The sequence below is a fragment of the Sardina pilchardus genome, chromosome 22 (genome assembly GCF_963854185.1).
Source record: "Sardina pilchardus chromosome 22, fSarPil1.1, whole genome shotgun sequence".
In the NCBI taxonomy this organism is placed as follows: Eukaryota; Metazoa; Chordata; class Actinopteri; order Clupeiformes; family Clupeidae; genus Sardina; species Sardina pilchardus.
Genome location: NC_085015.1, coordinates 26,879,924 through 26,893,631, shown reverse-complemented (window position 1 = coordinate 26,893,631; position 13,708 = coordinate 26,879,924). Strand labels below are relative to the sequence as shown.

The 13,708-nt window shown below is 43.8% G+C and overlaps 1 protein-coding gene across 1 annotated transcript; it reads right to left on the bottom strand.

Moving 5' to 3' along the window:
* On the bottom strand, nt 1-13,470 carry lhpp (phospholysine phosphohistidine inorganic pyrophosphate phosphatase). Its single transcript, XM_062526087.1, has 7 exons — nt 13,334-13,470; nt 12,800-12,987; nt 11,286-11,439; nt 11,137-11,200; nt 10,708-10,800; nt 10,381-10,472; nt 1-770 (listed from the first exon to the last, which is right to left on the bottom strand). The coding sequence occupies exons 1-7, from the start codon at nt 13,462-13,464 to the stop codon at nt 674-676; spliced, it is 819 nt and encodes a 272-aa protein (XP_062382071.1). The 5' UTR covers nt 13,465-13,470; the 3' UTR covers nt 1-673.
* Nucleotides 13,471-13,708: the final 238 nt, after the last annotated feature.

Here is a 13,708-nt window from a genome sequence, read left to right as displayed (position 1 = left end):
TGTTTCACAGTAATGTCTTTAATTATTGTGCATATAAACATCCAATGACAAATGAGTGTAAATCACATTAAGTTAAACTAAACTCTCTCACAGTACATTTAGCAGCTTCTATGTCCCCTGTCTACTGGGTTTTCACCCGTCTGATCTGTTCTACACAAACCAGGCCTTCCTATTCATACTAGGGGATCATAAACACACAAGGACAGCTCAGAGTAACGACTGCTTTCTGTTATTCAATTCTGTGCAACATCAAATTGTAATGTCTGCATTGTCAGTGAACAATTATGTCATCATTATGGCACAAAATATTACCACTATTGTTCTCAGAGGTCACAAACACATGTTGATAACAGTACTGTATACATGCACTAGGATATGGCTGGTGCACTGATGTGCTCAATCAACACCAACAATTACAATAAAAAGGACAATAACATAACTCCAAAACTATGCCTTGAAAAAAAATGCTCGAAGTTCATTCATTATGTGACATTGGGACGATTCACAGTGAGATTTCTCCATCAATGGTTGATGATGGATCAGAGATCAATTATCTGATCCATATGCTATATGCTAATTATATCTACATCAAATACAGTACCAAGAACTTCTTTGCAACTAAATTCTTGTGTTTGGCAGAGGCACCACAGCGCTCTATATCCTGCTGGAGTCTTCACTGACCCCTATGACTCAGCATGATGTCCACAGCAGCGGCCAGGTTGTCCACATAGCCATCAGCGGTGACTGTCGGGTGTCTTTCATCACTGGGTCTGCAGAACAGAAAGGTAAGGCTATTTATTTGCTTGCAGTCAATGTTGCTAGTTCAGCTGGAGGGAGCTAGTAAATAAATATTAGAAGAGATCAGGTTGACATACACTTGGCACGTGTGATTCATACAGGCACACAATACCTCACGATGAAAAATGGAATTCAAACAAATTCAGTGAGGTTTCCAGGAACACACATCCCATTGTTCAGGCAGCAGAGCACATCTGCCTAACGAGTGTTGGACCGTGCACAGGATCTGAGTGATGGAGCGAGGCCTGAGCACCGATCGCACGGAACCCATCTGTCAGAGTGGCAAGAACAACAGTGCACCGGGCCAGAGCCAGCACCAGCACCAGCACCACAGATCTGGGCCGGACTGGCCTGCAGCAGACGAAGGGCCCGTTGATCTGGGACACGGAGAACATGCATACAGTGTCTGCCTCAGTCTTCAGGGTGAGTGTGCTTTAAAATAGCTGCTGAAACGTGTATGGATGAGTAAGAGCTATAAGAGGTGCTTAAGAAGGAGTGTGTGTGTGTGTGTGTGTGTGTGTGTGTGTGTGTGTGTGTGTGTGTGTTTGTGACCCAGACTTGTTGAATTGTTTTGTTGCGTCCACCATTGTGCTCTGAGTGACACATGTAAAGACAGCAGCCAGGTGTCTGCTCCTTGTTTGCTTGCCTGTCTGATGTGTCCTTTCACATCCATTCCTCATCGTTACACAAGACATGCTGCACAACACACACCTAGTTCTCTTCGTCTCTCACCCTTCAGACAAGTGCTGCAGTGAACAGAGGGCTCCTGTGTAAAATGGCTGAAGTCTAAACAGCAAAGTTAAAGTTCAATACAGAACACACCATGAAGGAGGAACTTCAACCTGAAAAAGAAGGGCCCTTGCACCTAGCCCATTAAAAGAGCAAAACAATAATGTTTTCAATACACGAGTAGCATACATAATCTTTCATCAAGAGTTGTATGCCTCTCCCTACTCTGTACCGCACACTGGTGGAAAATTTGATGCCGTTGTGGACAAAGAGTTGAAAGATTTGGGCCACCACACTGTGTTAACACAATAGGCTCGGAGCGAATGGATTCAGTGGCTCAATCGGCCTGTGAGAGGCCGCTGGGGTGCAGCACTGTCTGTAGGCCATTGGTGAGTGCTGATAGCTATGTTTAATCAGCTGGAAAGAGGAATAGGAAGCCCTAGCGCTGGGCAAATGGGAGGACGGCACAGGGCCCCTTTCATCCATACACACACACAATTCACACAAGGGGTGACAGCCAATTAATGAGCTGTGGCATAGGCCTTTAATTTAAAACCAACCGCCATATGTGTAGCTTTGTGCGTGTGTGTGTGTGTATGTGTGTGTGACTACCAGAATGCCACAGTTCTCCTCAACACAGCTCTCTGGAGGTGTTTTAGAACCATAACATTCTAATTCACCACCTCCTCTGCAGATGCATTGGTCTGTGCATCTTAACAAAAAATTTTTTATCAAATGAGCCAGCTGGCTAACTAAAAGACATGGCAAAACCTTGCAAACACCAATTAAAGCACACTTCAATCCTATTAGCATGCTCAGAGGTGTTTATAAGTGATATAGGCCTAGTTTACCTGTACTTTACATTACCATATGTCATCAAAATGAGTTTAAAGAGAATATCAAAACTATCAAAGGGCAGTATTTGTTATATAACAATGCAAAAACTGTCTTGTACTTTTGTTAGTTTGTTTTTTGCTCTATGTAGTACTTAGATCAAGTGCTTTGATCTGTCCAATTAACACTGTACTGTGTGGAATGGCATAAGCAACAAACATTTTACAATCGCTTCAATTACTTCAGTGCATCATAACTAGGATCACTTCAAATGAAGATCATCCTCCATGAACTGTGTCATGTGTCTGCATCATGGGCATGGCCAGAATTTAGACATTATGGCATTTGCGTCTAAAACCCGCTAACAGCCAGTAGGCAAGAAAGAGGTCGGGATCAAGAGAGGACAAAGAAAGAGTAGACACGGCATTCAGAGAGGAGAAGAATGATGGTGTGTTTATGAGATCTGTCAGCAGCTCAGCCTGTGTGTGGTTACGTGATCCACGCTGTTATGTCTCCTGTGCTCACCTAACGACCAGACCAAGCCCTCGAGCATGCACACCCTGTCACACACACTCCCACACACCTTTACCCATATTAATTGTCACACATACAATTCATACTTACACATACACCTACACACACACAATTCATTATATATATATATGACAGATGCACAAAAGTACAAAGTTACACAAGTAATTCCAAACACATAAATATCACACACACACACCTTTACAGACATGCTCCCACTCTCACACAAACTCTGAAGCTGGCTATGGACAATGTTTTCCTCTGTCTGCCTGCCTTCCAAAATCATCTGCACCTTAGCTCTTCTAAAATGCGTACTTACTGTATGAGCTTGTGTGTGTGTGTGTGTGTGTGTGTGCGTGCGTGCGTGCGCGTGCTCACGGTCATTTTGCCTCTTTACTCCTCTTTCTGACATGAATAATTGAAGTGTAACCAAGTCAATGTGACCATGCAAAATTCAGCACAAAGTGTCTAGTGTTCCAACTGAGGTAATGGCCAACAGGTCGAGGAGGTCACTGCAATATCAATACAGGGGAACAGATAGTGCTTGGCCATCTCTCCCTGAACCCAGTCCCTTTGAAACTGTTCTGACCAGAGCTGGCGTCATAAACCGCCTGGACAATGAAGCATTGTCTGTCCCTAAAGGTCAACACCAAGCACTCTGGTCAGGGCTCTCCTGCTGAAATGGGGAATGTAAATGACCAGTGTAGGCGTTTATGGTGCAGATTTGTAGCCTGCTATGCCACTGACGTCCAGAGCCTTGACACCAAGAGGGGCGCCCCAGGAAGCGTGGCCTCCTCCTGGGCTGTCGGGGTCAGGCGTCCCCCCCGCCTCCACTCCGGTCTGAGGGGCACGTCTGCACACTGGAACACCATCTAACTAAATGTCAGAGGCGGGGCATGGAAGTACAGCCCACAATTCCAAGCACTGATGGCATGGCCTAGGATCAAATACATGCAGAGACCTTCAGAAATAAGGATAGATTGTGTGTGTGTGTGTGTGTGTGTACAGTATCTGTGTGAATGTCATTTTGTCATCTGCCAACTGAACCAATTTAACCCATAAACTCAAATTTTGTCAATCATAAAACTCTAATTTCAAGCAACAATTCGTAATCAATTTGCAGAATCTTTAGATTGATAAAATAAAATAAAATAATGTTTTGTTGTTTTCCACCAAGTACACTGCCATGTCCTATTAAGAATAAATGGTATTCTCAATGTGACCTCAACTGCCATTATGGCACCATGATTAAAGCTTCTTGTTGCAACAGCTCCCATAGTTTCTCCACTTGATTACACTATTGACTTGACTACAAACTACTAGACCGCATGATGCATACCATTCAAGCTTCTAGAACATTTGTACAGCAGATCTACACAACTGCAATCCAGCCATGACAGGCACATATATAAACACACATTCATAGTAGTCTTTCCCTCTGGCACTTTTGGAATTCTCCTCCACCCAAGAGCTGCATCTAGCAGCCAGGCTTTAGCCTCTCAGTCTCCATCTCCTCTTGTGTTCCTCTTGTGCTCTGGCTGGAGTAATGGCCCGACTATAAACACACAGACGGCCCACTCACAGCACTAACTCCCCCTATAAGTCCCCTTCCTGTGGCCCGAGATAAGGCCTTTCTCTCCTCCAGCGTCACTCAAAGGGATCTCACGCTTTCAGAATCTCTCTCCTGTCAATCATTGTCACAACCCCTGCAGGAGGTCCCTGCACTCATGCACCTCAGCAGTGCAGACTTGGCACTGGTCTTCCCCTCCCATCACCGGTGGTATTAGGATCAGAGAGGGAACCACTCATCCAAAAAGGGAACCATGATGGCCTCTTCCATGGACTCAAATGCAAAGGCAGGGCAGAGGGAAAATATGAAAGGGAAAAGATTAAAAATATATCCCTCCTGCCAGCTGGACAGTAGAAGGCTACTCGCTATCCGGCATCGCCATATGTTTGTCTGCAAGGAGAGACAAAGTTCAAAACAAACAAGTGTGCACAGCCAAAACACGCAGGCCAGGGAGCAAAGAGCGTGAGACATGGCAGAGCTCAAGACCACGCTGACGCTCCGGAACCGCAGATAGAACTCCACTTCACAATGCAAACGACGACACTAAAGGAGCAGCACGCCTGTCAGTGGAAGAGCTGGCACGAAGGAATGACAAAACCAACGCCATTCGTCAAGTCACATACATGGAGTGCTCAGACAGTGTTGTAATATTATATAACCATGTTTGTTTTTAAATATGGAGGAGGAAAGTGAAGGAGTGTGAATCAGTCTTTGACTCACTGGGAGTATGCTGCATGTATGTATTGGGTGTGCATCGCTGAACTCTGGCATTTTGTGCACAAAAGCTTTTTCTGTTTTGTTTTTTTTCCCCCTGCAGGTCACCAAGTCCTTGTTGGCATAAGGGCCGAGCGCTTGATCAGCCTTTCAGAGGGAAATGGAGTCTGGAGGGACTGTGATGACATCAGCATCCTCTAGGGAAGAGGGAGGGAGGGAGCAACACAGGGCTTTGCATGCAAGGAGCTCATGCTGCAGACACACTGTATGGTGCCATCCCCGTCGCCCTGTGGAAGTGTTACTGTGAGTTAATGGTAGAACTAAACACAGCTTAGAAACATGCAATTACAACAAACCTAATGACCCAATCACTGCAGCAGAGTACACAGTAGACACGGCTCAGTGTTAGTGTCTGTGTCTGTCTGCATGTTCCATGTACACCCATGATGAGATCAGTCCTTCATGGGGCAATCTGCTGTCATTAGCGCTCATTTGGCAGTGTCACGACATGAGAACCGCGCGGCTCCTTTAGTGGAACCGAGCGACTGCATGTGATCCTCCCACATGATACTGTGGAAGAGATCAACACAGGCCCTGGGGGCGGAGGGGGGTTCCAGAGGTAAATACATTTGTTTCCGTGTGGCTGGGCAGCCTAAAAAGCTCTCCCATGCTGTAGAAAGAGCCATAGATTCACCATCTGTCACTTTACACACACACAAACAGACAGACACATACAGACACACACACACAAACGCACAAACAGACAGACACACACACACAGACAGACAAACACACACAGACAGACACACCGGGTAAACAGAGTAAACTGTGCTCACAATGATGTCGTTTACACAGTCAATCAGAGTGCACGGTCACATGCAAGAAGTTCCAATCATCTCCAAGTAAACACCAAATAAACTCCACAAGTCTCAAATGTGATCCCCCTTGTTAGCCTCTGAGAGAGAGATGTGATTGTGGAGACAGAGAAAGTGTTCACTTGCAGTTTACTGGGTCACTAATGCCCTTCAGACAGCTGAATGGATATAGAGTTTAGATTACCTAAGCAAGTAGCACAAGGACTCATACAGACGCGAGTCAACAGACACGGAAATGGGCTTCTGAGACGTTGAGGTGCTGTTTTATGGCTGAAGACAGAAGTGACCACCAATTGCTTCCCTGTGTAAAGGAATGAGTCTGTCTGTGTGTGTGTGTGTGTGTGTGTGTGTGTATGCGCACAGCAGTCTAAAAGTCCTTGGTATAATAGACAACTGTGTTTACAGAGCAGGGTGGTGTTGTGTTCCACTGGGCCATTTGGGAATCAGGATGAGGGAGGACAGTTTGCTCTTTCTCTTCCTCTAGCCCTGCATGCTTTCACCCCTCCTTTCCTCCATGCTCCTCTCAATGAAAGGGCATAGTCTCTGTAACCATGCACCACTGAGGCTCATCTCAAGGCCTGTCCCTCAGAGTCAAAGGCCAGCGTTAATAATTCATCGCTAATTGACTCTTAACTAGCAAACCAGCGTAGCTCGGCTCTGTATCACCTGCAGCTGTTGAGAGATGGGGCTACTGGGAGCTAAAGCGCCAATAAGGCACCTTAGAGTATCTCGTAAGAGGGGCTCATTCACCAGTGGACCAGCAACAAATCCCTGTCTTTACTTGACCTGCCAGTACCTCTGTAGCTGCTAGTAGTAGCTCTATCAGTATATAATGAGGTTAATTATTCAGAGAGAGGGAGGGACAGAGGACAAGGAGAACAGATCATGATGGCAACTAAATAACTTGATAACGCGCTGATGTCATGGGCCCCAGTCATTTTCAGAATTGATGCATGTTTGTACACCCGGACATGGCACTGCCAAATTCTATTTCAGCCATTGCTGAATGAGAGGCTGCTTTGTGTGTTATTGACACAGATCAACATTTGTGATGACAGAATCAATGCTGCCCTTGAACTGTAGCTAACACATGGCTGGGCCTCACATGGCAAACACATTCTCACACACACATACAAGTATAAAGATACAGGACACACAGGTGTCTATCATAAATTCTTTCTTACAGGAGCAAGACTACAATAAAAGGGGTTCAATGTTGTGTATGGACATGTCATATACAAAGAACTTACTGTGTGTGTGTGTGTGTGTGAGAGAGAGAGAGAGAGAGAGAGTGTGTGTATGTGTGTGTGTCGGAGGGAAAGGTGCACCAGTGAAGATGCAGTGAAGTTTTTCCTTAGGCTATACTCAGAAAGCCACGAGATTAACATCCAAAAACATTTCAAGACACACCTGCGCACAGACATTTCTCAAAGATGACTTGCCATAATTCTCTATTTGTGTCTTTTGTGAGCCAAGGCCAAGGACTGTCTGTCTACAGAAAAGCAAATGTCCAGCCCGGGGCCCTTTCAGTGTAACCATGTGAGAGAAACACGGTTTCATCTTTCCCCTGAACAAAGACACTCAAGAGTGCGTTTTGTCTGTTTTGTCTGAAGTGGCATTCACTGTGGCAGACAGAGATAAGATCGATAATGACAAGAAAAAGCGACAAGAAAGAAAAAGTTTTCCCATCAGCGAGACTTGCACTTTGCACAGCTGAAAACAGACACATAAAAGCTCCCTCATTGAGCACACCTACTGTATGTTTCCACTCTATAATGAAGTAGGGTCTGCTGTACTGTAGTCTTCTGTCATGTACTTCTGATCCACTGCTATCACACTAATTTAGAGGGATTTGCTTTTGTTTCCGGTTTCCCATGAAACTTCCTCTTAATTTCATCACTACCAACGTCAAGCAGAAACGCTGACATTGCAAAAATGGCCCATATGGAGCACTATCCGTATGGTGAAATTTGGAAATCTATTTCTTCATTCAGTAATCTCCAAACACTCCCAGGCATTTCCTTGTGTTTTCCTGACTAAGGAGTATCCCTGAAGTGATTCTGGGCAATTTTATCAGTGGAACGATGACAGATTCATCTTAGGGTAATTACTTTCAAACCTCCTTGGCTCCTAAAAGAACAGCTAGCATTTTACATTTGACTTACTTGAAAGATAGAGAATCTCTGTAAATAAGCTATATCCTTTCATGAAAATATCCTTTTGAAACAATCCTATATATTTTTTTTCCTCAGGCTCCTGAGTAACCTTGGATATAGGAAGGAGTCAAATGGACAACCACTTGTGTGTACGGAGAACATTTGGCATTGCAAATGACTTTCATTCAAACCAGGTTTTGCCTCATTCCTAGCTGCTGGTATGCAAAACAGTGCAAATGGCTAAGGCATTCTCAACAGTTATCTTCATCATTGCCACTGGGGTTAAAACGTGACATAGTCAACAATGAAGTCCACATTGGAGGGGTACAGGTCATATACAAAATCTCTCTTTAACATTTAGCTCCTGTCTGGATGGTAAGGCCTACAGCAGAACACATTCTCTCTATGTTCATGTAGTTGTGCATGTTTATGTTTACGTTTCCTTTGCGTGAGACTTTTTATCTTATCTATTTCAACAGCGGCGTACTACCACGTAGGATGTCGGGTGCACGCTTGTCTGCGCAGCTCCTTGCGTGACAGGGCACTTCTCATCATATGACCATTTACTGGCGCAGGAAGCCTCAAATGAAACTGCACTGTGTCTCGTTGGTCTGGACACAGTACAAGAGAGGTTTTATGGCCCGTTGAGGTGGCTGCTGGTCATTTTCAGCAGTGCTGTGTTCCTGTTCTCCCCTTGCAGTTTGTATGCAAACACTGTCACACATCCCCCCTATGTGTTTACTTTAGCAGGAAGTGGTTATAGCATGTAATGTCAACATTCAAGACTCCATAAAAACCAGCATGCAGGTGAAGCTCTAACTGCAGAGTGAGTTCTACAGTACGGGGGTGCTGAGCTTGTCCATGGCTATGGAACACTGGCAAAAACCCAACACCCACTTCTAAACCAACATGCTAAGTGACCTTGTGTCAGTATAGTGGTTGAGACAAGCACAGAGTGCCTTACCTGTGAGTAACCAAAGAGTGACATGCCAATGGACCGCACCTAGAGTACTACATGTGTCAGGAGATCAAAATACTAGCCTGTAAAATGAATATATTGCCCAAGGTATGGTGTGTGCTACAGAACTTGTGGTGGAGTATGTCAACAACACATTTCTCACATACATTGCCTCAATCTTTTTTTTTAATCAAAGCCATGTATTCTGTCATGTATTTTTGAAAGAAATACGTTTTGAAAGAAGTAAGAAATAGTCAACTAGTCCTGTAAGAGATGCCTCAGTCTTTTGAACAGTTTGAATGTGTACAAACTCCACAGACTTGTCTGGATGTGAACCGTCTCCACTACAGCTCCTCATTAAATGGGTGGACACATTAGTCTTGAGTGATAATTGATGTGGGGCTTTTGAAACTTGAAAGCTGTCCAAGGAACATAACCCTTTACTGTGGACATACATACTGTAGTGTAGAGAGAAAAACCTGCACACTGCTCTTCACCTGAATTACTTTTTTTTAAATTAAACTTCTTACCAGAAGGTGAGATTTCAAGCTACAAAAGCTCTTCATCAGACTACACTTCATCTGCCTTTTTAAAATCGATTTGCCTTCTTTTCTAGGCACTTGTCTAGATGGGATATAGCCTACACACTTTCTAAAGTCTTAGATGTTATGGATGCAATCAAAACATGTGCAGCAATCAAAACATGTGCACCAATCATCCTTGCCATCTGTAATTGTGAAATGTAGAGGTTATTAGCATAAATGGACTAAGCCTGTTCCCCTACCTTTTGTCATGCACCAAACACTCAACAAGTGAACCAAGATCCTCTTCACTACAGTAGGCCTACTAGATGGAGCATATACATACATTCCACTCTGAATTGCAATCTTGCTATAGAAGTCATGCACATGCCTCTGTGAAAACCAAATAGCTGAAACTGATTGCTGAATCATCTAAAACCTTTCCTTGAAAAAGTAGCATAATCCTTAAGTCAACCTGGTCATACCATTCACACCAATCGCAAGCACTGTGGAATGTGGGAGTCTAGTGCCCTCTAGTGGTTCCTAAAAACTTCTATTCAACCCTGTTGTAAAAATCATAATAATAAAAAAAAAAATAGGCCTTCTTTTCCAAAGTTAAGAAAAATCGAAGCAAAAAGATGGAAACACAGGTATAAAACTGTGCATACAAGGACGCAGACTTTTGTAATCCTACCTGTATTTTCCTGTTCTGACTTGGAGGCCTTTCATCCCACATTGTTGCGCACCACCAACATCATTCACCAAATCATCACCTATCATCAGGACCTGCTCAAAGAAAAGCATGGGGTGTGGTGTGGGTGGAGAGGGTACAGATCGAAGACAAGAGAGGACGTGTCTCATCAAAGTGCATCCTAATTTTAGAATGCATGCACCATAACATGTCTGACAAAGCTTGAAGACAATAATCAAAAGTGGCAGGTGGCTTAAACATTAAATTGAAATATCCCTAATCTAGAAATTGAACTGAAATATATCCAATCTCCAATTTAGCACTCCATACCTCATGTGGTTGAAGCGCCATGTCATTGAGAACACTCTGGAAGAACATAGCTGATGGCTTGCCAACCACCTCAGCCTCAACATCACAGGCATACTGTTATGGACACAAAAACACAGCACTGTCTTCATGACAACTTTCACGATTCCAACATTGACACAGAGATTTAATTTACCAAAACAATAGTCGATAAAAAATATAGTTAGGCTATACTACAACTCTTCCAAAATCAGTGCACTGATATTGCATGTCATACTTATCATGTCATCATGATAACACAAAATTAAAGATAATGCTTGTATGTCTACCGCTGTAACATCAGGAACATCAGCTGCCATGTCTGATCAAAACATTATGGTGTGGACCAAAATGACTATCCGTGTCTAATAATTGGGACTTTATAAATAAGTTAGTGCAACTGAAAGTTCTCACCTCCAGAGCCTTCATAAACACTCCGACATCTAACTTAAGACCATCTGTCTCCTTGTAGTATCGTCTAAGTTGAGATCAAATAAAACAATTAATACAGTTTAATAACATCAGAGCAATCATTTTATGATCATAATAAACGGCCAGCCTACCCTCGTCCCAGAGAGAACAACACAGGTTTCTCCATCCCAATAAGAACCTGGAATGCGTCATTCAGGTTTTTATAGGAGAACTTGTCTGCTGCATCTCCTATGACCACACAGTTGGGATTCGTCTTGTCCACACTGTCAAACTCTGGCACTAAATCTATGAAAGTAAAATAAATTAGTAAAGATAGGATCTCTGAAAGGTGCCAAATGTGGGCTATTCGTTCAAGCAAGATGCAAAGTATTCATCCAGTTTGCTATGAGATATAAACACACACACACACACACACACACACACACACACACACACACACACACACGTCATGCCTATGTATGTGTATATGTTTAAATATCCATATATACATTATACACTATATTGCCAAAAGTATTCGCTCACTTGCCTTGACTTACATATGAACTTTGGTCACATCCCATCCATAATCCATTGGGTTTATGATGATGTCGGTCCACTCTTTGCAGCTATAACAGCTTCAACTCTTCTGGCAAGACTTTCCACAAGGTTTACTGTAGGAGTGTGTTTTGGGGATTTTTCTGACCATTCTTTCAGAAGTGAGGTCGCACACTAATGTTGGACAAGGCGACTGGCTCTCAGGATCCGCTCTAATTCATCCTAAAGGTGTTCTATTGGGTTGAGGTCAGGACTCTGTGCAGTCCAGTCAAGTTCATCCACACAAAGTTCTGTCATCCATGCCTTTATGGACCTTGCTTTGTGCACTGGTGCACAGTCATGATGGAACAGGAAGGGGTCATCCCCGAGCTGGGCTTGGTCCCTTAGTTCCAGTGAAAAGAACTCTGAATTCTTTAGCATTAACCAAGAGATTTTGGACAATTCCATGCTCCCAACTTTGTGGGAAGTCTGGGAATGGCCACCTCCTGTTCCAACTTGACCGAAGTCAAGGCAAGTGAGCAAATACTTTTGGCAATATGTGTGTGTGTGTGTGTGTGTGTGTGTGTATGTGTGTGTGTGTGTGTGTGTGTGTGTGTGTGTGTGTGCGTCTGTCTATGTATGTATGTATGTATGAATATATACAATTATATAGCCTAGGCTTGTACATACGCTATATTGCCTGAAGTATTGGGTCGGGACTCTGTGTAGGCTCTGTGTAAGGTCATCCACACCAAACTCTTCCATCCATGTCTTTGTGGACCTTGCTTTGTGCACTGGTGCACAGTCATGTTGGAGCAGGAAGTAGCCATTCCCAAACTGTTCCCACAAAGTTGGGAGCATGGAATTGTGCAAAGTCTATTAGTTAATACAGAAGCATTCAGAGTTCCTTTCACTGAAGGGGGGCCAGCCTTGTTATATGGCTGTTATAGCTGCAAAGAGTGGACAGACGCCATATTAAACCCTATGAATTACGAATGGGATGGGACCCAATATGGAACCCAATACTTTTGGCAATATGTGTGTGTGTGTGTGTGTGTGTGTGTGTACCCCGACTTTGTGAAACAATGACAATAAGATAAACTAATGTTGCTATGACTGCAAATGGTCTTACCATCATGCACCAGGAGGTGAGGTTTTAGACTCCGTTCTTTGAGGATGGACACCGCTGCTGGAGCAGGAGAGAACACCTCGCTGACGGACAGCTCGAAGCCCATCCGCTGCAGTTTCGCAACGAACTTCTCACGCGTAGCTTGGGTCTCATTGGTGCAGAACCGCAACTGCAGGTCTGACTCTTTCAGTCTTTATAGAAGTAAGTTAGCGAAAACACAAACAATTGTTTAGTTGTTAACAAACTAATATATTGCAGCATGTCTAGCTACACTGTCACTATGGGTTGGTAAAATGCAAATAGCCTAATCGTTGTAAGTGAAACTGGACAGTGAGCAACCCGTGCCAAAAAGTTCAAAGTTATGTTTAGCCTAATGTTTCAGGTTTATAGGCTATATAATAAACATCCTGGAGACCTGCATAAATGTCATAGACACGAGCCCGGACCGGCCGAGCCGAGCCAGGCATGTCCACTGAAAGTTCGGCTACAGCTACGCTACCCGAGTCTTAGAGTTTACTGGCATTAGTGGAAGCCTACCTTTTCACCGCTTCAATGGATCCAGAAATCGGTACACCTCCTCCATCGCCACTGTCATACAATACACCACACATGTCTAAAATCACACCTTTAAGACTTTTGACAGGGCCCGTCCACTTGTGGTCTGCCATGGTGGAAAGCCGATGTGAGTTTGCGCAAAGGGATGCACTGTGGGACATGTAGTTCCGATCACGTTACTATTAGATCGACAGACAGATCTGCAAAAAAAAAATCTTAAAATAAACTCAGGCAGCTAACGTATTAACCAACGACTGTAAATTGGCTATGCGCACAATGTATTATTGTATGAATTAGTGGTGCTCTCTTCAGGCAATTTTACTGCTATCTCTTTGAATTGTCTAGGTAGCCTACCTC